The 24,778-nt window shown below is 39.1% G+C and overlaps 3 protein-coding genes across 3 annotated transcripts in view; all 3 read right to left on the bottom strand.

The window, feature by feature from the left end:
• Nucleotides 1–5,621, bottom strand: part of mapk8ip1b (mitogen-activated protein kinase 8 interacting protein 1b) — a 48,312-nt gene extending 42,691 nt beyond the window's left edge. Inside the window, exon 1 of the mRNA XM_085772361.1 lies at nucleotides 5,446–5,621. Coding sequence (XP_085628487.1) covers nucleotides 5,446–5,522 — 77 coding nt within the window. The 5' untranslated portion in view covers nucleotides 5,523–5,621. The remainder of the gene's footprint in view (nucleotides 1–5,445) is intronic.
• A 3,975-nt stretch (nucleotides 5,622–9,596) lies between these two features.
• On the bottom strand, nucleotides 9,597–11,655 carry LOC146990358 (guanylyl cyclase-activating protein 2-like). Its single transcript, XM_085772379.1, has 4 exons — nucleotides 11,275–11,655; nucleotides 10,972–11,121; nucleotides 10,130–10,241; nucleotides 9,597–10,009 (listed from the first exon to the last, which is right to left on the bottom strand). The coding sequence occupies exons 1-4, from the start codon at nucleotides 11,476–11,478 to the stop codon at nucleotides 9,867–9,869; spliced, it is 609 nt and encodes a 202-aa protein (XP_085628505.1). The 5' UTR covers nucleotides 11,479–11,655; the 3' UTR covers nucleotides 9,597–9,866.
• A 1,884-nt stretch (nucleotides 11,656–13,539) lies between these two features.
• Nucleotides 13,540–15,648, bottom strand: LOC146990357 (guanylyl cyclase-activating protein 2-like). The gene is made up of 4 exons (XM_085773165.1): nucleotides 15,365–15,648; nucleotides 15,121–15,270; nucleotides 13,904–14,012; nucleotides 13,540–13,822 (listed from the first exon to the last, which is right to left on the bottom strand). The coding sequence occupies exons 1-4, from the start codon at nucleotides 15,560–15,562 to the stop codon at nucleotides 13,695–13,697; spliced, it is 585 nt and encodes a 194-aa protein (XP_085629291.1). The 5' UTR covers nucleotides 15,563–15,648; the 3' UTR covers nucleotides 13,540–13,694.
• Between the last annotated feature and the right edge of the window lie 9,130 nt (nucleotides 15,649–24,778).

Here is a 24,778-nt window from a genome sequence, read left to right as displayed (position 1 = left end):
CAAATACAGAATTGTTTTGCACCTTACGAGAAATATGAAATATTCATGTTAGCTTTAAGGACAAGGCAAAGAGTGGTCTTTGTGTTGTAGTGTGTGAGGTTTAATCCCTGTACAGCTCATCAGCAGCCATAAATGAACCCTTATCGGCCACTAGCATCAGGGCAATATGCTTCATCTCATCGGACCTTAAACTTCATTCTAAAAGTTGTGAAACCATTATTTGAAAGACGCTTGTTTCTCTGTAAATCCTGTCTGTTGATTATTGAAATACCTTCAACATTCCAATCAAATAAACAAGTGAAGAATCAACCACTCTTGCTGATACACTTGCTGTTACAACACACTCCTCCATGTTTACATGTTGTCTTGATAAAGTTAGCATAATGTATCCACCTCACTGACTCCATAGCAACATGTCCATATCCAGTGGTCATCACATCGCTGCTCTGAACAGAAACATATGGTCACACTCATTGATTCATTCCAGCTGTTTCCTATACCATCTACTTGTACTGTTTCTGCGATTGGCATTTACCAACTGTGAACACAACACACCCTGCACAGATGTCTCATATTAAAAGCCTTAGCATTATTCCTACTTTCAGGCTTACCGGCTTTTAGCTGTATTGCTCTTTGACCTGCGTTGAAGGTTAAAGCTTAGATGCTATTTCCTCAAATACAATATGTCCAACAATGACTGGACATATCAGCTATTGACATAATTGCAACACTAGTGAACCCTGCCATGAGTGTGGTCAGGTTCACCTCGAGACTGTGGAACCATTAGTGTCTTAGTCTTTATGTAAATATGTGAATATTTTACTTATTGTTGACACCTGTCTATCTCTTTTGTATTTTTTTCCCTTATATATATATATACATATATATATATATATGAAGCCACTGTATATATATAGGTATAAAATAAGTATAATATTTTTTTTTCCTGTCATTACACGTGAGAATAATTCAAATTTCATTTTACAGCATCCTCAATAGAACAAATCTTTTCTATTAGAAATACTCATCATCCTTGGTTCCCCACTTGCTGTGCTTTCTACTCTGAGAAAAGAAAGAGATACAAAAAGACCCCCCCTCCTCATCTGCACATCAATGCTCACTTGTATGTTGGGTTAAGCCAGTGTAAAGCCATGTATGGAAAAATTGGAATTTCTAATCATTATAATTCAGCCATGATCCATTTCTGCTGATATTATTGTGTTTCACACAGCCTTTCAGAGTAAGGGAGAGCTCACTGTATCGGCAGAGGGAGGTGCCATCAGGTGGAACGTGCCTTGTCAGCACAGTTGAGTGACAGTGGTAAATTATCAGCATGGGGGGGTGGGGGCAACCAGAGCAATTACTGTCCTCTCTGCTGTCAGCTTCTTCTGTGGGTGATATTCAAATCAGCTCAATTCTCTTCCTTTCTCTTCCTCCTCTCTCTCTCTCTGTGTGAGGATGAGAGTCGGCTGAAAAACTACACACTAATCCTGTTGAAAAACCCTAAAATCATTTTTTTTCTCTCAAAAATACATCAAAGTCAATGGATGCAGTAGATCAGAGAAACTGACACTTCAAAATCTCCTTAACCCCCCAGCACCCCACAGCCCCCACCCCACCCTCTCTCTCTTTCACATCCCTTACACATCCCACACCCTGTGAATCCATCTGCCTGAGCAGATCTTGTCAGCAGAGTCACGGCAGTTTGGAAGCTGCAGTGCTAAGATGAAAGAGAAAAAAGAGGGTTCACTGTGCTTTAGTGCTGATTATTCAGTAATCTGTACATTTTAAAACATGTGCTTATTGCGCCTGCTTTATTTCCTTCCATTTATTTTCTAAACATAATCATGACTCATGGTAAACAAGAGCTCAGGACTGACTGTAGAGCCAATCAAATTGGTTAGGAAAAGTTTGTGGTTTTGGTTAAAGGTCCCATTTTGTATAAAAGTATATTTCAGTGCATTTTTGGCTGATAAAGCGAGTCTATTCTATATTAATACTGTGCGAGAATCAAAGCCTCAGTCCACAGAGAAATGCATACAACCTGTGTTTGGGATCTGAGCCTACAATCTGTCAGGACTTCTTTGTGAAGTCACAACAAAGCAGCCACTGCTCTATTACCTGGACCCACTATCCAGTCAGATGGTGAGCTATGGAGCAATCAGGTCACAACAATAACATCACCTCATTGAGTAATTCATTTGTTTGTTTATTTGTATTAATTTAGGGCATCAGATATACTTCTCATTTAAAAAATAAATGTGCACGGGTACCGTATGAGAGGGATTGGTTTACCCCCTGGTTTGATCTTGCCAAGATACCATCATGAGCCCATTCATAACTCATTTTCTCCCAGAATGCACTTCAGAATGGCTAAACATCACAGCCACAGACATAAATGCAATGCTAATCTGAAAGAATCTCCTGTTACGCCCTCTTGTGCCACAAACGATCAATGCAATGTGGGAGCATTTAAAGGTACAGTTCACCAACTGTAAATATGTTGCATGAAATATACTACAGTCAGCTTCCATGTGTCCAGCTCAGCTCCCATGAGCTCACAAGAAAATAAACTACCATTTGTACAAAGAAGCATGCAGCAGGTCAGTCCTGAATCATAATAATAGTCGGACCCCTAATTCTGAACAACTGCCGACATCTTGAATTAAAAATTATAAATTGTATAATTGTGTATTGTGATTATTTCTCTTATATTGTCATGAGCTGATAAGAAATCTGTCAGTCTCTTCTTTTTAGAACTGTGCACAGAATGTTTGCTGGCACTGCAATATATAATGAAGCTACTACATTACAGTTTTCAACATTGTTTCTTGGTATGCAGACAAAACTATGTCACTGAAATATTAACTTTTGTTTTGTTTTGTTTTGTTGCATAAAATATAAAATGTGTAAATAAAAAAAGCTCTCATCCACTCTATCCACACTACGCTGAAACATGTTGAGCGTAAAATGAAAAAAATAATTTGACAACTCTCAGTCATGAAAATTTTAGATGGCACAAAATTAGGTCACATTTAAAATGCTGCAGAGACGGAGGACTGGATCTAGATATGACGGTGAGCTGCAGCTCTTGTGTCTTACTCAGTGAATATCTCCACACAAAGGGCTTCACAGGCGGCGGTCGATCAGCTGTCTGTGCTGTAGCAGCAGCAGGTTGGAGAGAGATGGAGGATTTGACCACAGGCAGAGAGGGTGACAGAGAAAAACATGGCAACATATGGCTGCTCATGGGATTCCGCCAAACCCGAGGTTATGGATTATCTGGCTTCCTTTCACTAGCCCACTACCACTACCACTCTGGACTATATCAATACAAAGTGTGCAGCCTCATGACTGAGTTATTATAAATTATTATTTTCTGAAGTGCCCCTCTATACCCTGATAAAAAAAATAAAAAAAATCTCAGATGTTTTTGATTCTGCGACATTGTCCTTTTTTTCTGCCATGTCATCTTTCTGCCTAAACTCTTATTTTGAAGGCACTACTGTAACTGCAGTGTTTTGTTTCTTTATTGATATAAATCGATAAAGGTTTTGGGCAAAGATTTGACATTAACATTAATGATTGATGATTAAATGTAAATAGTTGTACAGATTTTTGTTTTGTGTCTTAAGTTTCGGTGATGATACAACACTTTACATTTGGATCAAATATGCATCTTTACTTCATCTTGCTATTTCAACTATTCCCCAACCCCCCTCCAACACAAACACACACACACTAACACACACACACACAGGCGGTTTCAGTTTTGTGCTTGTGGGGCATGTTTTTCAAAGTTTATTTATATATTTTTCTGTCAGTTAAATCAAACACTGGCGCAGCGACTCTGATGCCACTGTAATGAAAATCAGAAGAAAGATGGTTGTGGATCCGCCTGTTTGCAGCTCAGCCAGTGATAAAGGAAAAGAGTGAGCCTGAGGGTGTGTGTGTGTGTGTGTGTGTGTGTGTGTGTGTGTGTGTGTGTGTGTGTGTTACTGTCTCACTTGGGAACATTGATCACAGGGCTCCATCCCCGCAGTAATGCCACTGAAGATCCACAGCCATCCTCAGGCACCATTATAAGGGTCTCTCAGTGTGTGTATGTGTATGTGTATGTGTGTGTGTGGCCTATATTCCTGAGGTCTGTGAGCCAGGATCTGCTGTGCTTGTGGGGTCTGACAGCTTGGTAGTGACCAAAATGCTGGCATAGGTTTGAATGGCTGTTCAAGGGTTAAGACTTGGCTTCAAGGTTCGGTTTAGAATTAGGTTTATGTTGTAGTTAGGGATTCAGTGGTCGTTGGTTGAGGGGAATAGAAATGCATTATCTAAATGATTGGTCCCTACTAATGTTGTAAGACAAGGGTATGTGTGTGTGTAGATAAAAGCATGATAATTTGATTTGAACTGCTGAATTATCTGACCGATCTGACAAACTCTACATTATCTATGCTACGATATTCAATTATGTTATTACGTGGCTGATTACTGATTAATTCTACACAATAATATTCTCATCTCAAGGTCCCTAAGTGATTCTTTTTCCTGTCTGAATGGCCCAAGAAAGAGATAGTAGCCTACTGTATAGGTTCAATAGTTGATTTTACTGAATAAATTATCTTAAACTGGGAATAAATTAATTTGTATGTGCAACCACTAAATTATACACCACATTTATTTATCATGCAGTTTCTATTTTATAAAAGGCCTACTGTAAAACAGCTTTGGCTATCTCTTTGTTTCTTTTGTTTACCAATCTCCAGGTTTAAATATAAGAATATTATAAGAAAGATTTCTGCTCAACTTCAAGGTTTTGATCCGCACTGCTGTAAACTCACTAATGAGTCCTGGAGAGATAATAAATGAATGGAGATTAATCAACTGTAAAATACAATAACAATCACAGTGCGATCACAGCAGGTTGCTGACTGCAACAATATCACAACAATAAAAACAGAACAGGCTGTTTGTGAAGGATAAGCAGCTCTTGGTGGAGGGAAACTCTCCCACAGTAAAATCATGTTGCTGAACAGACAAAACAGCCAACCATAATAAACCTCATGAACTTGAAGCTAGAACTCATACAGCTGCTCCACAGGAGGCTATACGTGCATTTTTGGTAGAGCAGATGATAAAAATTTTTTTTTTTAAAAAGTATGCGACACATTCAAACACATATGGTTCTGGAAGATGCAGCTCGCCTCGGTCCTCCAGCAGCAGACACGCCCAAACACCAAACATGCCACTCAACAACACATCGCGACTTGTATCCGCAAAGCTGAGCGGAGCCAAACGCAGCTGCAGCGGCTGCACGGCCACCCGCCAACATGAGCGCCTTCAGCTGCAGAGGAGCGGAAAGCCTCACCGCTCCTTCACAGCCTCCAGCCCAGCACAGCTCGGACCCCCGCCCCCTCCCCTGGCTCCCTTCACCGGAGGTTTTCTTACCTGACGCTGGCCGGAGACTTCACCTGGATGTTACGGCCAGGAGGCGGGCTGGCTTTCCTCTTCTCTCTATCCGCCATGCCTCCAGGTTGTCATTCCTCCATTGGCTCCGCTGCAGCCGCCCGGCAGAGACACCTGAGAAGTCCGCCGATGCTGCGATAGTGTGCTGCCTTTGAGGACTGTGGAGGACTGTGGGAAAAATGGAAATTAAATTGAACTGTGCGGAAATTACTGTATGAAATTAGTTGGACAACTTGGAAAATGTATTTTATTTTTATTTCATTTTATTTATTTATTACCCATGTACAGGGTCGCTTACTGATTGATCTAGCCGTTTTTTTTACACAATGTTTTCTACTAAAGAATAACACAGCCTAGTGGCAGACACTGTGTTTTTGTTCTTATCATGATTGAAGCTATAAGAAGGTATATTCTAACCCAATTCTAATTGTTTGCTTTGGCTCACTATTGCCTACTGTTTTATTGGAGACGTTTACAGTAGGCTAGCAAGCAGAATCAAGTCTTTTGTTGCTCTGGATAAAAGTGTTTGCCTTAAGTATTTTTATGATGTTAAATAACCTTTTATGCACTATCTATAATTATATGTTTTGCATAAGAGCTTAGATCTTCACAGAATCTCTAATATTTATAATCATAAAAATACTCAGACCCAAAGAATATCCCACACAGTTAAAAATGAATAAGTTATAGGGGTTAGTCTATCCTGCACAGCATGAGGTTAAATGGTACCAAACTGAGTTAAATGTTACCAACATATTTATTAAAAAACTGCATTACACAGAAACATTCTTTGAAGTCTAGTGCAACATTTCATATTGATCCCTACACCTCTTAATGCAATTAATTAAACATTCGCAATAAATTCTGCTGAACAGTACCATGGGCTGAATCTCCCAAGAGCTGTGTGAATTTAACTATGCAAATCAAGATTTTATTTACTTTACCATGCACTGATCAGGAAACATGGCCAGGCTATCTCTGTAAGCCCCTGAATGTGCCACTTAGGTAGGTATCCCCTATCTGTTTCAGCTGAATCAAGAGTTTTGTTTGATATCAAATGCAGTATGTCACTGTCTAATTCATTTTAGTAAACTTAGTCAGTGACAATTGGGATTTTCCTTTTCTCAGTTAGGTTATGGGAAAATATTCCCACCTCATGGGCATGCTGTGAAAGCTTCAATGTTGGATTTGTTTAAAACCTACACAGAGCTCCAGTATTTCACTTTATCTTAACAGTTTCTGAACTAGCTTTTAGAAATGTTAGAACTGACAAGAATAATGGCAAGACAAATATGAGTCAAACTAAAAAGAAAAGAAAAAGAAAAGAAAGATCCTCTGTTGTTTTTCCTACCAGTGATGCTTTATTTCAGATTGAGTTAAGGCTAGCTGGTCTGGTCTGCTGTATTTTGCATATTAGCACTGACTGCTTATTGATAGTGACAAATGATGATTTCAATTTCTATTTAAAATGAAATACTGAATTGCTCTTACAGTAATAAAATGTCAAACCTGTGAAAACTCACCATTACTTCTCTAGAAGTTGGCGTTTACAAGGAGACCTTGAAGGCAGCAGGAGCTCCCAAAGCACAGTGGAGAGGGTTGGCAACTAAATGAAAAACACGGACTGGGAAAGAAAAAAAAAACATAAATGTGTACTTGCTGGATGGATATCAGCAGTCACTACCAGACTGGACTTATCAGACACATCTGTCCCTGTAAATTGATCAGATGTGTGTAGCTGCTCTGAATGGAGCAGGTGTGATTCTCCTGCAGATCTACAGCTGCATTGACCTGACCGTGGTTTATGAATCTATCAAAGCTCTTCCAGTACATCTGTCCTCACACACTCACACAAAACTCACACTGGAGACAGTTTGGTGGTGTTATGTTCGTAAACATGGACAGTGAACATTACAGAGTTATGTCAGAGAGGAACCAGCAGAGGGCGATAGATACTTTACAAAGAAACACATCGATGATGTTTAGTAATGCAGAAAATCTGGGAGTAATGTTGACACTGATATTGTAAGAACGCATTTTTATTCTGCATGCCATTGATTTTTGATTGACTTTTCAGCTTATTTTACCTTCTTTTTTTTATTTAAGTTTTGGATGCCATGCATTTTTTCTGCAGCTAAGGCCAATCAACACTGCTGAGCGTGTGATAGCCCTAATTAAATTCTCACTTATAATTCATAATTTCTGTCATATATTGTCTTCAAACCAATGCCGGCTCTGAATGACACTTTGTTGAGCTGATAATGAACTGAATGTAAAAATAAAAGAGTGACTTTGCAGGATGTTCTTGATGGCTGTTATCGTAACACATTTTTATGATTCATTAAATACAAGCAGCATCCTCTGTAATATATAAAACTTGTGTGGTTTCATCAGCTGTTAAAGGCGAACACTCGGAGTCTGTCATCTTCATAATATGATGTTTATGGATATATCTTGTGAAAAATAAGATGTGCCAGATTACATAGACTACAGCTTCGGTTTCATACTGTAGTGTCAGTGGAAAGGAGGAAAAACTGTGATTCTTGTTAATTCAGCACATCTGGTTGCCAGTTCCCTTTTAATGAGAAACACTAAACGGCTATTTTTGCTCCCTGTTATTGATTACCATAATTTGTTTTGTGTCCACGCAGCAGATTTGTCATCAAAAAATTAATGTGTCCCCATGATTACCGTATGCCTGATATTTAAAACATTAATATGCATGCATCAAAACAACATAACACTATTATCTTTAAGTTCTCCTCTCCCCATTTGTGGCACCCTACAAAGCCACTGCTTCATATAGAGTGGGGAGGGAGACCTCAAAATGGTTAAGTATTATGCCTTTCTCCCTCCTGTATCCAACTACTTCTCTGATGAAGATTTGAAATCAGCACAATTTAAACAAACAATTTAAATTAAACAAACTGTGTATGGAATAACTTGCCATGTTGGGGAACTAACTCTACATAAACCAGTGTGGCTTGCTCCACTTCTTCATAGATTTTGGGTATACTCTTTATTGTGATTTTGCCAATGAATACACTTATTACAATTATCATACCATTTTGCAAACATATCTCCAAAAATTGTATTGTTATGAATAACAACCTTCAGCCTGACAGAGAGAATGGCAATGATCTATTCTACTGTATGTGCTGAAGGCAAGACTCAAGAAGACAATTATCTTTGTAGTTCTTACATAATCTTACATAATAAAAGCCAAATGACCCAATGTTTAAAGACTCCCATGTGAGTTACTGAAACTATAGGAAAAATAAATAAATTGTCTGTTGCCAATAAAAAAATCCGGATTCCATAAGCTCATGTACAGCAAACACTGTGTTGGGCTGCCACAGGTTCATATCAACAAGACTAGAATAGAATAGAATAGAATAGAATAAAACTTGATTAATCCCCCAAGGGGGAAATTCACTTTGTCACAGCGGCAACAAAGACATGAAGCGCTGCTGCAACAGACTGCCACACGCCAGGCGCCATGACACGCAAGACTCACAATAGTCAATTGAAATCGACTGAAAATCACACAGTTACAACCAAAGAATAATCCATTGTGTCACACAGCCCAATTTAAGGATTTTATGTATGTTTTGTGGTCATGAAGCTGATATAAAATCTCTACATGGCAAAGAAAACACAAGTGTTCAAAATATCATATCACACTGCTTGCATTCAGAAGCCTAGATAATTTAAATGTAGCCTATGGTTCATAAATGCTTCACACCGCATCCTGACATATAGCGAGCAACTGAAATGGCGACAAAATCTCGCACAAAGGTGATGATTTTGTCGCTAGTATATTCTATTGGTTCAGAGTCCAAACCAATCAAATTATCGAGGGACGTAAACAAACTTCAGGCGCTATTTTTAGATTCCTAACATTTCCTGGTTGCCGTTTTTCACATCTTTTTTTATTTTATTTCTCTCATATTCTCCTCTCTCTGCTAACTAGCTTGTCAACAGGAAGCAGCGTGTACTTCGTCCAGATAGAGATGGAGTGAGCAATGTTTTCAGGGTTGGGCGACATCGCTGGACGGAGCGATATCACTCGTGGCACGTCAGGCTGATTGAAAAGTACGCATTGTAATCACTTTTTCTTGCTCGTGTTGCATCGCTGTACTGATTGTCAGGACGGGGTGTCCGAGTAATAAGAGGCCACAGATTCATTTGTATTCTTAATGCATCATCTGAAGCTTGTTGTCCTCAAGGTATCAAAATGCTCCATGTGTGCAGTAACAGTGTTTCGGGTGAAACAAAGGTAACAGTCAAATGAATACCACAATGAAGGCAAGAGGAGACTTCTGACATGCCGCTGGCTGTGGTACTTCTGTGTTTTTCCCCAAGTTCTCAGTCAAGTTCGTTCTCCTTTCCTTCCCACACTGTCAGGAATTATTGTGGCTCATGAGTTTCCGGTCACACAAGTATCTCTGGACCCAGCCGGAGGGATTGACATCGAGGCGAAGGAAGTTCTGCAACCACACACTCCTCTGAGCTCCTTCCACAAACTCCTCCAGTGTGATCTGACCTGCAGAACAAACAGGAAATAGCTTCAAGTTAATTATTAATGGCTAAACTAAATTAAAGCCTGTTTTGATTTATTAGCTTTTTTGAGAATGTTTTGGTTTTAAGTATGAAGTCGACTTACCGTCACTGTTTATGTCAACCTCTTGAAAGATGCGATCGCACACCTCCTGAACAGTAAGTCTCTCTGTTCCTGCTTCACAGGAAACACAGCCTCCCTTTATTTTGTAGATTATCTGAAAGAACAATTCAGGAATCAGACTGTCTATCATCCTGATAATGTTGAGAAGAAATTGTGATGTTTTGACAGCTAGCAACATTGATCTAATGATGGCGATGTCAGAAGAATGGTTCTTTAGTTGTACCTCCACTTTGGTCCAGATTGAACTATCTTAAAGGGATAGTAGCATTTTTTTTAAAGTGGGGTTGTATGATCCACAAATAGGCCCTAAGTACTTTAATTGCAGTAGCGGACTATCTACACTCCTCCCGTTAGCAACGCCAGCCCATAGCCCTGCCCAGAGATTTACAACATACATTGTTGTGAATGGACCCAAAGAAACGGCCTATTTTCGTGGCCTAAAAGAGGTTTTACCTGAAAAAAAAAAACACAGTTCCATTGTTCGCTATAATATAATTTTTTCCAGCCCCTCAAAGTGCAGGAAAAACACAGTTTTTATTTGGAGCTAACCAACTGCTGATCGGCGGGCGCTAACCCTGGGCGGAGGGATACGTGACTTGGTTAGGTAGATCATACGACCCCATGCTACTATCCCTTTAAGTATCTTTGGTTACCGTGCAAATATAGGTCAGACATTCATTATCAAATGTCAAACATTCGATACCATGCTAAATGTTATATGAGTTACAAATTATCTTTTGACAACACATGAAACCTGAAGTTGCACCTACATGCTAACACTTGTTTTAATGAAGGAATTCACAATACCATCCTTCTTACTGTACCTTCACAATCTTCTGGAGTTCATCTCTGTCTAGGCGACCATTGTCATCACTGTCAAACACCTTGAAAGACCACCGCAGCTTATCCTCAAGTTTTCCTCGCAGAACAAGATGAAGCGCGGCCACATATTCTATAAAATCCATTGTGTTGTCCTGAAAACAGGGAAAAATTTAATTCCAAACGTGTTTAGTGGAGACATAAAAATACATTTAAAAAAGCCCAGTAGTATCAATATCAAACTATTGCTACACATATTGCTTGAACTTTCATCCAAAGGGCAATCTACTTCAAAATGTATTACGCACTTGATTCATGTCAAATGCTCGAAAGATGTTGTCCATGTACTGTGACTCAGGTGTAGGACCGTTCTGTACTCCAAACATCCTCTTGAACTCGTGCAGATACAAAGATCCACTGGGGCACTCCATGATGAATGACTTGTAGAGGTCCTGGATGCTGTTTAACTCCAGTTCTTCCTCCTGTAACTGTATTTGCTGACTTTGACCCATGCTGTATCCAGATTCTAACACGGCAGTAAAATGATGAAACTCCTATTATGATGAGAAATAGATGCAGCCTCTTTTGAAGGGTAATATCCACAAGACTGCCTGCGATGAATAGTTCAGCGTCCACTTCATGACTGCTGTTGGAGAGCTGTGCTGGAGGCTCAGGGCGGTGGGAGTGAGTGTAATAACTGATTCATGTGATCCTTGACCCCTACCAACAGTCTTATTTTTAGTCCAAGGCTTCAGCGAGATGAGTTTAAAGCAGTAATCCTCATTCTTGATCCCATCTTGAACCTTTCTTGACCCTGGGTCACTGCTACATTTTCCACCATTACTTCCTGCAACTAGAGTGGAACTCAGTGGAGCACATACCTGCTGAGGTCAGATTAGTATCTGGATCTGCACCAAAATGTAATAGCTTCTTCCCTGGCCAGTGTCCCATCCCGTAGCCATGTGTGCCATAAATTGGTCCAGTGCTTTTTCATGTTGACAAACACACAAGTTCCTTTTCCTGTGTGTGGGCATTCTTTATTATATCACGTACACCTAGCATGAATCCAATCTCTGCATTAGTAGATTTTATATGCATTGATTGTCATTTTTCCCCCCACAGTAAATCATATGGGTCAGGGTGTACGGTTGTTTGGTACCTCTTTGTCTCTTTCTTTCTCTTTTGTTTGAACATTTCCTTTTGTGATTCTTTGTAATTATGTTTGTGGGTAACACATTTTCCTTAAAGGGATAGTTCAACATTTGTGGCAAATTGGCCCATTGCCATAATCCCTATTGTTTTAGGAGTAGGTTCGTTACCTTTAATTGTTGGTGCAAGCTATTTTTAGAACGGCGGAGCAGAGCTGCGAGCTGCTCAGAGCTACGCTACGGAGGCTAATGGGATTTCTTGGTTTCCCTTGTCAAACTCATCAAATACACAATCCAACAACTCCAAAACGCTCTGGTGGACAAGTTGTGACCTGCACATTCACCACGCTATGAGATAATAATGGAAAGTTATGAGACAGAGTTGTTTTTGAGGCAAGTGCAGAGACTGCTCGCCGAAAAACTGCCCCTGATGAGAACGTGCATAAGCGGTTTTGCATGAATTTACCTTGAAAACAACTCTGTCTCGTAACGTTTTACATTATCTCTTAGCGTGGTGAATGTGCAGGTCACAACTTGTCCACCAGAGCGTTTTGGAGTTGTTGGATTGTGTTTTTGATGAGTTTGATGAGAGAAATCAAGAAATCCCGTGAACCTCAATAGCGTACTGTAGCTCTGAGCAGCTCGCAGTTTGGCTCTGCTGTTCTAAAAATAGCTTGCATTGACAATTAAAGATAACGGACCTACTCATAAAACTACAGGGATTATGGCAATGGGCCAATTTGCCAAAATGTTGAACTATCCCTTTAACTGATTCACATGGGCATACAGTGCTTCAGCACTTGATTCATATAAAGAGATGATACCAGGAATCATATACTATGACCATTTTGATTCAAGCTGTGACTTGATGGCAGGGCTGCAGGTTGCCTTGATATGAATTCAGTAAATCTTAAAACAGAATCTTTTGTATAACAACATGGTGATGCTTATGTAAACATGTACAGGTAAACCGGATAAGCTCACTTAGTAAATCCTGTGGGTTTATGGGTGTGACTGAGGGATAAATGCCAGCCATACCACTGACAGAAAGTAGGTGGCGTCCGCATCCTGCTGTGGTTGTGGATAGAAACCTGATGTGAAACTGTTCTGATGAAGAGCTCAGCATATCTGATTCAGTATAGAAAAATACAGATAGCAAATTATGTTAAAGTTGGGAAACAGACACAACAACAACATGTTTCTTTTTATTAAAAGATAGTGTTCTTCCCTTTAATATTAGTAAAGACATGCAATTTAATTTTACAATGCAGGCTTTGATGCATTCATAATAAGGATATGAATATATCAGAATAATATCATTGTATGCTTGAAGCAAAAGATAAAAACAGTAAAAAAACAAACACATACGCAACATTAGGAAAGCAAACACTCGCTATTTACAGTACATGTTGACACTGTGACTGTGTTAGAATATGCACTTTTTATCATTATAAAAATTTAAGTTTACAGTTTTAACTGTGAAAAAAATAGAATAATGTGTCTACAAAGGAAAGGTTAGTAATTAGTGTGGATTATTCTCCATTTGTCCACATTGGAAAGGCCTCTGTGCTTTGACTTTTTCAGAAGTGTGCACTCTTTCTCCTCTGCTCCAGCACCCATCCAGCAGGGTTCATGTCCAGCTTGAGCATGTTGAGCACCCAGGGGTCCTGCTGTGCCCCTCTAATGAACTCCTCCATATTAATATGACCTGTGGAATAAAAAAAGATTCAAAGATCAGATCAAAGATCATGATCTGCATAGTAAGTGTGACATGCGACTAAATGCTTACCATCTCCATCACTGTCGACCGCCTGTAATAGTCGATCCACAACCTCATCTACTGTCAGCTGTGATTCACTCATGTCTGTCTTTGCACCTTTCTTTATCCGATAGATGCTCTGGACAGAAAAGAGAAAGGAAAATTATGTTTTTCATGTTCAACAGACAAGCACATTTTAGCATAAACTGCTGCACTGTTGCGTAATGACCTCAGGGCCTGGTCAATGTTGAAATGTATTTAGAGCAATGATGTAATAAGATAAATGGTTAGGACTTACATGACCAACTTTAGCACTAATCAGCAAAAAGAAGTAGATTCATGTATTAACAGTTAAAATACACGATTGCCACCCAGTGTCGGCATAATAAATGAGGTAAAAAATTTCTTATGCAGAGGATATGCACTCCAGCATAGGATCAAAGACACAAAACATTTTGGTTCAGACTTCAAACTGAGGTGGCTACTCATCCAGAGTTCATATTTTCAGATTTGCTGTCAGATGTAGCCACTAGATAGTCATTAAATGCTGAAGTTGAAGGCAACTGGACCTATTTTGATTTTTGATGAATGCTTATTCAGTTCTAAAGATCAGTGGAGGGTTAGGGTTAGGGTTAGTGGAGATGTTGGAGGTGTCCAAATCTACAGAAGTCCAGTTGCCTTCTTCAGCTCTTAACGACTATGATGACCTGGATGACTGATAACCTTCACGGCCATATAGCCATTAGTTGCGTTATGTAAAAGTGTAGCTACATTGACCCAACAAGATAAGATTATCTCCATCTGTTGAAATGTGTTCCAATATGGTGCCTCACAATGAAATATTATATTATTCCCATATTCATCTTCTTTCGCTGAGAGCCTGAAAAAATGGTAATAAAAGCAACTTATTTCCAAATACCAGATTATGATACATTTATTCAAAGTTGAAAACATACAAAGGTGTTTGTGCACTCACATTCACACCAACCTATCCAAGCACGTATAAGTGCAAAAAGTGAAACCCTCTTTGTATGTTGAAGGTGACAGTGAATATCGAGAACAAGAGGGAGAGGTACATGACAAAATTACCAACCTGTCCTGCAGAGCTGAACATGAGAAGACACTGTGCCCTGGATGAAGATGCAATAGCCTCAATATTAAACAGTGAGTGAGTGTGTAAAGGAATCTACTTTCTAAAACCTCTGCTGACTCCAAAACCCCCAACGTATGTTGAAAAGTTGACTTACATCGATAATCGACCGTAGTTCCGCTCTGTCCACATAGCCATTGTTGTCTTTGTCATACACCTTGAATGACCAGCGCAGTTTATGCTCCAGGTCTCCCCGGAAAACAAGATTCAGTGCTGCCACAAACTCAAGAAAATCAATGGTGTTGTCCTGAAAAAGAAAACACAGCTCGACTGAGAACAAATGAATCATATTTTTCACGCTTAAAGGTAAAGCCCGCCTGTGAAAGCTTCTTCTCTCTCACCCCGTTTGTGTCAAAAGCTCGAAACATGTTTTCTGCATATTCTGATGCTTCTCCCGTCTGATCCACGCCAAAGAAACGCTTGAACTCGTGCAGGAAGAGTAGTCCACTTGGGCACTCCATGACAAACTTTTTATACATGTCCTGAAGAGCTTTGACATCAATCTCCTCACTGTTCTCTGTCTGCTGCGCCTGTCCCATGGCCGGCTTGTGATTCAGCAGTCCATAGTCCTGTAGCCTTTGAGTATATAGACTCCACGATGGAGTGGCCAGAGTTCAAATGGGCATCTCAAACTCTCAGGTGTTTTTTTTATAATCCTGCGGAATCCCAAAGCCAGTTTGCGTGTGGGGCAGTGTCAGACAGTGATTAGCGGGGCCTCAGGATTACTCTGGTATTATACGTTGGTGGGGTTTCCTCTCTGTGTTAATTAGATTTGCAGCTAAATGTGGGTCTAGGCCAAACAAATAAGAGTAGGAGGTGTTATTCCGATAGCACATTAAAGGTATGTGCACTCCTAAAGTGTGGGATATAGTATATTACCTCTGTTGATTGAAATGCACAAGATCGTCAAGTAATATTACCGAAACTAAAGGTCCCTTTGCTCTTTTCAATTATTTTATTTGTGTGTCAAATGGAGATACAAATGATTTCTGTCACAGAATGAGCTGCTAGGAGTAGAAGTTGAATTAACATGTGTAATCTGTTAGATCAGCAGTATATCAGTAAAAAAGTGCATGAGTGAAGAGCAGTGTATGTTGCAGAAACAGAACAACACAAACCAAATGTCAACTAATTGATCTTTGCTTAATGTCTATTTCTATTAAATGGTGCTCTGAATTATTGAATGTTTATTTGTGTTGTTTTCCTTGATGAACGGCAAACTTAATTGTGATTTAATTTGTGATGGACGCTGACAAGCCACATGTCTGGTGGGCATGGTTGATAAAGCCACTGCAACACTACAAGTGAATTCAACTAGTCCTATTTATTCTTTTAGGTTATTTGAATTATAGGTTGTTGGATATGAGTAACACATTTTGTTTGCGTTTAATGACGATAAACTAAACTGAACTGAACTGAACTGAACTGAAGAAAATGAAACTGTCTCTGCTGATGAGCTCAGGTATTGTCAACCCTTTGCCACACCCACCTCAGCCACGCCCAGGAAACACCAGGTAAGCTGCAGGTACTGAAACTTGATCTGGTTTTGTCACCTTGCTAAAAGGTAGAGTTTGGCGGTTTTTGCTCAAAAGAAAATGCTAGATTTATATAAATGATATCTGGCTTCATTGTCACCTATATGGGCTTTTTAGTCCTGTGTGGTGGTGACTGTGTCTGCAGAGCCACCTCCACCTATATTTACAACAAAACAAAGCAAATAACTTTGTTTTGTTGTACACTGGGACACTTCTGGGTGGAGAGTCGTGCAGCACGAGCATAGATATATAGACTAGATGCCGCCTTCTGCATCTCAGCGTACATCACTAGCGCCACCATCTTGGTACGGGGTTTCTGACCATAGACATAGTATATACATCTGACTAGCAGTCAGACCCTTGTAGAATACATTTTAGCGTATTTATGCATGTGGGTGTGTGTCTGAGTATGTAAGTGTATGTTTGATACAAAAAAAAATAAATATATATATATATACAATTTTCAAAATAAATTGTTGTTGTTGTATCATAAATATATGTCTGACATTAATAATAAACCAAACGGCTTGAAAATCGGTTGAATATTCACTGAGTTATGGCGATCTATGTAACACAAGGGCTGCTAGCCCCGCTTGCTGTCTGGATGCTAGTGAGTGCTAGTGGCGGATGCAATCTGCCACCGCTAGCACCCACTAGCTCGCCAAACTTCCGCTAGTGCTGGCAGCTAGCACCCACCGCTACTCGCTTCCCAGCTCACCATAACGGCCCTCCTACTTGTAACAGCATAACACTCGAGGCTCCCATTGTTGGTGACAGCCGGGTATCGGCCCACAGCTCCAGCACTTCCCTCGGACTGTATTTCCATTTCTTTGCAGTCCTGACAACTGCTGCTGCTGTCAGGGGCAGGAGGCTGCACAGTTGAGGCCGAGAGGAGGGACCCATGCAGTTTGAATGTTTTGTTTACAAACTGCAACGAACAAACCTCCAGCATACCAGAACAGAAACTTTTGTGTACTCATGCATCTTGACTCTGTGTTAAGGTGTGTTGACTCTCGATTAGTGGTTATGTTTGGTTCCCACTAGTTTCAAAACATGTGCTGCTGCTCTGTGCTGCAGTAGTGCGTGCTGTAGGTGTACTTACGCCAGAATGTAAGAATGTATGTATGTAGATGTATGTACGTGAGGAAAGAAACCGATATTTGATTGTTTAAGTGATGTCTTTACTTGTTTTGTGATGTCCCTGTGTGCACCGTGGCACATTTCTCTGCAGGTAACATACTGACAATGCACCACTGCCTTACACAACCCCTACATCAAATAACCCCAACTATCCCTTTAAATAGCTCAGGGTAGTGCATTTTTAGAGCTCTTACACAGATACATGATCTCATGCCCACACATTTATCTGCCAAATGGCTGCTGTCCATGTCTGCTGCTGTCCTTAATCAGTCTCAGTGTTGTTTTGCTGTACAGAAAGAAGATGCTAAGAGACTAAGACGATCAAGACATGCTACTTTGCAAATGTTATATCAATCTCTTTTAATTAGATTGCATTGGCTCTGCAGATAGGCTATGGAGACAAATCCTTGAGAAGGTATGAACTGAGTCCCTGTGTGTGTCTGAATTAACCTGAATTAACCTACAGTAGCTATTTACTGCATAATTTTAATTAATTGTCCTGTAGGAATTCAAAAATGTATGCAAAGAGGCGTGGATGATGATGTGAATCTGACTCATAGACTGTAAAAAGAATGGACGTACTGTAGCACCCGTGACGTCACCCATTGGTTTGGGGGAGTCTGTTTTGGAATTGTCCTTTAATGCTGATGTATGCTCATTAGTAGTTAGTGGGCACTGTATTAACTGTGTGAGCCACACCGAAATCCCTGTGAGGTGATTACAAATTTCTAAGATTATCAAGAGGAGCCCTACCACTATCAATGATTTCTGTACCATGTAATGTATCTACAGTAGCCTATTCAGGTTGCTTCCAAAGTACAGCAGAAACTGTGGCAAGGGGGTACAAGTATAATTCAGGATACTTATCTACCTTACAATAACATTTACCTCAACACATACACACATGGCATAACATAGACAGTAAATTTAAATCCAAAAAGGAGCCTCAATCACCTAATAAAGTGCTTGCTAATACAAATGCATTAATAAACAGCATACCGTGAAGGTTTGGAAAAGGTTAGTTCTAACTTTTATTCTATTACTGTGAGGAAAAAAAAAAAAATAATAATCTGACCACTATACCAGCTTTTGATGGAGTTTCTGTTCTTAACCTTGGTAAAAGAACATGTAGCCTGCACAAAAGAGAATCATGCCTACAGTAGATCATAAGTGGGTTTCTTACTGATACAGTGATAATGGCAGTGGAGTTAATGTGCATGGTCACTCATGTAACTGTCCTGGCAGACTTTACCTAACAGAAGCTTTGATACTGTAGTTCTGCTGAGGTCAGGAATCTCTCCTGTTTATACAGTATAAGCATGCTCTCTTTAATCCTAGATCCTTAAGTGCGAGTTCATCTCCTCAATGCTGAAAGTTTGTCTGTGAATGTTGTCTTTGAGGACTGTGATATTGCATCATATTTACTGTTAGTAACTTTAATAATGCTATATATTCAGTGTCATATGTCTTCTGATGTCACAAAAACATATTTAGTCAAAATTAGCGGAGAACACTTTGTATATCCTCTAAGAATGCAATGAACTGCAACAATTTCTCAAAACTGTATTTTAATTAGTTCATTATATTTTTCGTCAACTTAAATTGGTAGTGGCTTTTACATTTCTGTTCATTAGCATTAAAGCAGAAGTAAGCGATCCGGTGGTTTTGGCTAACTTCTTGTCAGCCGATGGAGTTAGCAGTCCCCGCCCTCGCGCATCCCTTGGCTGCACACACAGAGAGGACCGCCCCTTTATGCCGTTCTCTCTCCTCATTGGATAAAGGTTGTAGGATACAAGGGAAGTTTTCTCCTCGGCTTACAGCAGAGCAGAGTGACTGACAGACCCGTGTTTCGGACCAAACACTCTATAGAAGTGATTGCTGTCGGAAGATATAACTATTTAAGACTTATATTAACACAAATATTCCGCTTACTTCTGCTTTAAGTAGATGTTTCAATGGAAGGAATTCAAAGAAAATAGGATTCTTACATTTAATAACATGTTAGAAATGGAGCAATGAAGCAGAACATACCTGTTGACTGTAGACTTAAATAGATACAAGGCCAGCCTTGGTATCTAAAATTAGCATCTCCCTCGTGGCCAAGAAGGTTAAGGGGGATTAAGTGAAAGGCACCATGGGCTTTTCTGCTCAGTGTTGGAGTTGCCAAGAAAATAAATTTAAAAAATATAATAAAACAACATGTTTTCTTTACTTACAATTTTATGATGTTAGATCGCACATATTGACACAGCATTCCCTTAATTTAGTTTAACTAGTTTTATTTAATGTTTATTTTGATAATACATTTCCCCAGTGTCCTCAATGGGCTCAATACACTTTCTAAAATTTGATACATCTGCGATAGCAAAGTAAATTTTAATCAACCGATGATCTCATCTGTGCTTCAAAACTGATTAAAAGTCAAGCTCCTTATATGTTATGCAGAGTTTTATTTTGGACTTATGTGTGATATTTCTTTAATCATGATGGGCAGAGAACATCATAATATTTAAGTAAAAGCAGCTTTGATACACAGCTATCTCATTGCAGTAATTAGCTCTGTGTCTCTGTTTGATTTGTTTGTGGTTTTTCTAAATTATGTTTAACCCAACAAAGTCAAGAAATCCTAACAAGATTAGACCCTTCTCTGTCTCTGACTATGTCGGCTGAACTCTGCAGCTCAAATGAACTTGTTCATCTGCCCATGATAAATGATACTTGGAAAATTTCACCTTTGTGAGTTCAACACTAAAATACTTGCGATAGAAAATTCTCTTTGTTGGCTCCTGTGCTTTTAATTGATTTTCCACACCTTAGTTATGATTAAAAAATGTAAAGAGAAAATATAAATAAACATAAAGATAGGTATTAAGTGAGAATACAACATATAGGGATGTGAAAACATTAGTCCCATCCGTTTCTGGTGAAGATGTGGAAAATCAGCTTTACTGTATAATTTAGATCTTTGTACTTCCCATTTAGATACATAAAATGAATATTCAAAGCTTGTCTCACACTGTATATCACAGTGCATTAAGGTTTTTCACTGGCTGTGGTCGTCTCACTCATCACTGTCAGCTCTACTTGAAGTCCGGGTGGCCATCTCTGAGCACCCGGAGAGAAACTCACTGGTTGCTTATGATCTATAAGGCTCTCCTTGGTATGGTTCCTTCCTACCTCTGTTCACTCCTCCGTCGAACAGAAAATCGATATGCCTTAAGGTCCAGTGATATTTATTGTTTGAACATTTCTAGAGTGCGGACTGAATTAGGGAAAAAAAGCGTTTAGTTATGCCGCTCCATCAACATGGAGCCTCCAGGCTGAACTGAAATTATCTGAACTTGTATCTCTTAATGTATTTCGTCACTTCTTAAAGGTCCGACAACAAAAATCAATTGAGCGGTGCCTTTGCTGACCAACCCTGTCACCATGACCCCCTTGCTCCTTTCACTTTTGTTTTAACCTCTATTGTAACATGGCCCTATTTATTATAATGTAATATTGTAATGTATTTTGTATTTTATAATGTTGACGACGTGTGCTGCTGTCCTCTTGGCCAGGTCACCCTTGAAAATGAGATCTCGATCTCAACGGGTCTCTTACCTGGTTAAATAAAGGCTAAAAAAATAAAAAAATCAGTCTCTGTATGAAGTAGCCCAGTGATATGGCTTTAATTTAATGAACACATCTACAGTACAAAAAGTGAACATCAAAGGCACTGTGATGTAAACTTGATGGCACAGTTGTATTGGGTTGTCGCCGTGTCTGATACATCACTGAGAGTATTTGCTACATTGATGTGATTCTACAATTCAGAACATTGTGTATTAAAGTACGGTGGCTTTTCTGAGACACGATGGTGTGAACATAAATATCTACTGAAAATAGGTTTAGGTTTTTTCAGGTTTAGTCTCTGCAGACATGCTGCATATTAACCATGTTAGATTATGTCCACTAGATGGGAATGTTGAGCCAGTGTTGTAATTGTTGGGCTGCACACGGAGGATGCAGTTTGATTTACACTAGTGCTGCTTTTGGGAAAGTAATAGACATAAAATACAGCATGACTACAGTACAGTACACTACACAAGCAACTCAAGAGTCAAATTATGTATTAAAACATTTAATTCAGTGGCACAATTGATGTGATTATGAGTGAAGCACATGACCTAAAATATATTTGTGTTTCTCATTGTTTTCTAAAGTTAAAACTTACCCAGTTCCATTAAGATGCATTACTAGACATCATATAAAGTATGCAATCTCTACCACGAATGAAGTGACATTCTGTTGTGAGGCAAGGTTTACTGAGGTGCAGCCTGTCATGGCTGTCATTGCTGTGTCACTGCAATAAATGGAAAAAATACATAAATAAATATCTTAAAATTTTTAAAATGAAATGAAAAATGTAAAAAGCTTTTTCATATTTGAAACCAGAGGGAATAGAAACATGTGTACATTATTCATATCCTCCCAGCACATGCACCAAAATGATAAAAGTGGACCATATACAATGCTCAGTGTGTGTCTCACTGCAATTAATGCTGCAGGTGCTGTATTCAAGCCCAGGCCTCATTTTTAATGGAGTTTTCCGGATACTTTCTCTATGCAGATGACTGCATGATGTACCAGACACTTCAGAATATAATGATTTGTGTGTGTGTGTGTGTGTGTGTGTGTGTGTGTGTTAAAAAGTCATTGTTTGAAAATAGATTAAAGGGCAGAGTCAAATGCAGACAGCCGGACAGTGATAAACAGCAGCTAATGAGTTGTATATGGACACAGACAAAGATGCTTGAGTGGCTTTTTGCATGACACTGTTGGTGAAGTCCAGACAGTGACTGTGGATGTAAATCACAGTGCTCCACTGGGTGGTGACAAAAGATCACAACAGAGGCAGCATTAAAGCTCCATTCATCAGACCTTTTCATCTATTACTCAAATCCTGCAGGAGCTTTCTGCACTTGCTGCTGTTACTTCCTCCATCTGTTACCTTCTGTCAGCGTTAAAGGAAGCTCTTTTCTCTCTTTCTTTTCCAAAGGCTCAGATGACCAAAACTGGGCTGTATTTCAATACAGTATGGTGTGAAGCAATAAGTCATTCTTACACACACACACACACACACACACACACACACACACACACACACACTAGAATGTTGCTGAGTAAAGCCTGCTCATCACTTCTTCAAGAGATATATCATGAAGTTGTCAGGGGTACATTTTTTATGAGGTTTGAGTCAGAAAAATGTGAGGCGACAAAGGCATCTCTTTGGATTCATGGGGACAGACTGGTAAAATCAATTATCAGGAAAATATCTAACTTGGCAGACATGACATGTGGCATAGTTGTAAAATGTGTTTCATGTCACCTTTTCTCCCCCTCAGAACTGCTGCATCTGATTGCTATCTTTTTTTAGGACAGATCTTGCCCTCCCAGGAGAGTGACAACCATTTATTTATTTTTTACACTTGAAGGAGCAGTGAAGGAAGGTTGAAAAAAGGTCAGGGTCAGAACAGTTTTGGGAAGGCTTTATTTATATATTTTTGAGAGGCTTTTCATATTTTCCAAAGCTCATATCCGGCGTCACAGTGTGAGAGGTTCACAGAATGAAGGCATCCTCTTCAGATGTACTCCAACCACAGAGATCCTGAAATCTTCCACTTTTGAAAGCCTTCCATCTATTAGCAGCCATTTATGTCCTGCCTTCAGCATGTAAATACTCTCCCACATCAACACATTCAACAACCTCAACAACTGAGAAAAATAAGAACATCTCCTGTGGGCTGATTAGAATTATTATTCACCAGTGCCATGGTATTAACATGGAGGATTTTTATCATCCACAAACACACCAAACCTTTTTCTTCCATTTATGAGAAGCTATGAGAAAAGTATTCAAGCTGCAAATGGCATTTTTTATTTGTCTTATTATTTTTTGTTTCTACTATATTTCTAAAGTAACAGCACAGGGCAGTAGTAATACATTAGGAAGAATAGATTGAATCAAATAAATAACAAAAATCACTAATAAATAATGGTAATGGGAAAAAAAAAATGGATTAGATTAGAATAAATGCTGCAGTTGGTGGCCTTGTGAGAAATGTATTCAAGTGATGAAAAGAAAGGTTTGTATCATCACACTGACCCTGACCTTTGACCCCCAGAATCTAATCACTTCAGTAGATATTTGTGCCAAAAAGCACTGATATCAATATTAAGACATTTCAGTAAGTTTAACAAGATTTTCCAAATGTCCTGTAAAGATAACTTTCTACAGTCATCGTGTAGCCTATTAATTGTACTTTTAATGGTGTAGTGCAGGTTATTTTACGATGCTGAGAAGCTAAAACATCTTTTTCGGTTGAATATATTTGCATTTTCTTTATTTCTTGAAAAAAGGCTTGGGCAATGTGACAAAGAGCGATATAAGTTGAATACTGAAAGTAATCTTCAATTGTTTATTTATGTCACACCTGTGTGGCAGATAACATGAACAGGAAGGACTGTCTAGTCTTTTTTTTCTTGTACAGTATTTGTCATTAAATGTGTCTTGGGCCACAGTGGTGGCATGACACAGAAATAAAAAAAATTCATTCAAAAAATGTATTCATGCTTCCTTGCAGGTTGTGAAATATTTTGCTTCCTGACATATTTAGAAGTCACAAAACAATCTGGATGAAACAAAGATCCTTTATGGTTGTTTTTATGGAGGTATCAGGGGTGCTACTGTCTCTGAAACGACTGTTATTGTCCCAGTTTGTGAGTTTACTTTCAAATTATAACCTATTTGACATTACAAGCATGCACACATTTTTCGGATACAGTATCTACAGTAAAAACACACATGAATGGTGACAGCAATTGAAAGCAGCAAAGGCAGCAGATAAAAATGAAATTGCATGGAGATGGCTGTTTACACAAGGACAGACACAGCGCAAAATAAATGAATAGCTGTGCTTCCAAATGACAAATATTGAGAGTGAGATGTGAGGGTAGAAAATGTTCCAATGTTTTGATGAGAAACCGCTTAAAGCTTGGACGTCTTATTCAAATATGATGATCAATAGTCCCGCATCT

Source organism: Trachurus japonicus, chromosome 3 (genome assembly GCF_045865225.1).
Source record: "Trachurus japonicus isolate A0001 chromosome 3, Traja_1.0".
NCBI lineage: Eukaryota > Metazoa > Chordata > Actinopteri > Carangiformes > Carangidae > Trachurus > Trachurus japonicus.
The sequence above is the reverse complement of the archived record's forward strand: the minus strand, read 5'-3'. Positions and strand labels throughout refer to the sequence as shown.

What these genes read in the sequence shown, in the direction of transcription:
- LOC146990358 (XM_085772379.1), bottom strand. Translation starts at nt 11,478, where the DNA reads ATGGGTCAAAGTCAGCAAATACAGTTACAGGAGGAAGAACTGGAGTTA. An exon ending in AACTCCAGAAGATTGTGAAG is followed by an intron (nt 10,242 to 10,971) that starts GTACAGTAAGAA and finishes TTGTTCTTTCAG; the next exon opens with ATAATCTACAAAATAAAGGG. An exon ending in GGTTGACATAAACAGTGACG is followed by an intron (nt 10,010 to 10,129) that starts GTAAGTCGACTT and finishes TTTGTTCTGCAG; the next exon opens with GTCAGATCACACTGGAGGAG.
- LOC146990357 (XM_085773165.1), bottom strand. Translation starts at nt 15,562, where the DNA reads ATGGGACAGGCGCAGCAGACAGAGAACAGTGAGGAGATTGATGTCAAA. An exon ending in GAGCTTTTGACACAAACGGG is followed by an intron (nt 15,271 to 15,364) that starts GTGAGAGAGAAG and finishes TTTCTTTTTCAG; the next exon opens with GACAACACCATTGATTTTCT. An exon ending in GGTCGACAGTGATGGAGATG is followed by an intron (nt 13,823 to 13,903) that starts GTAAGCATTTAG and finishes TTTATTCCACAG; the next exon opens with GTCATATTAATATGGAGGAG.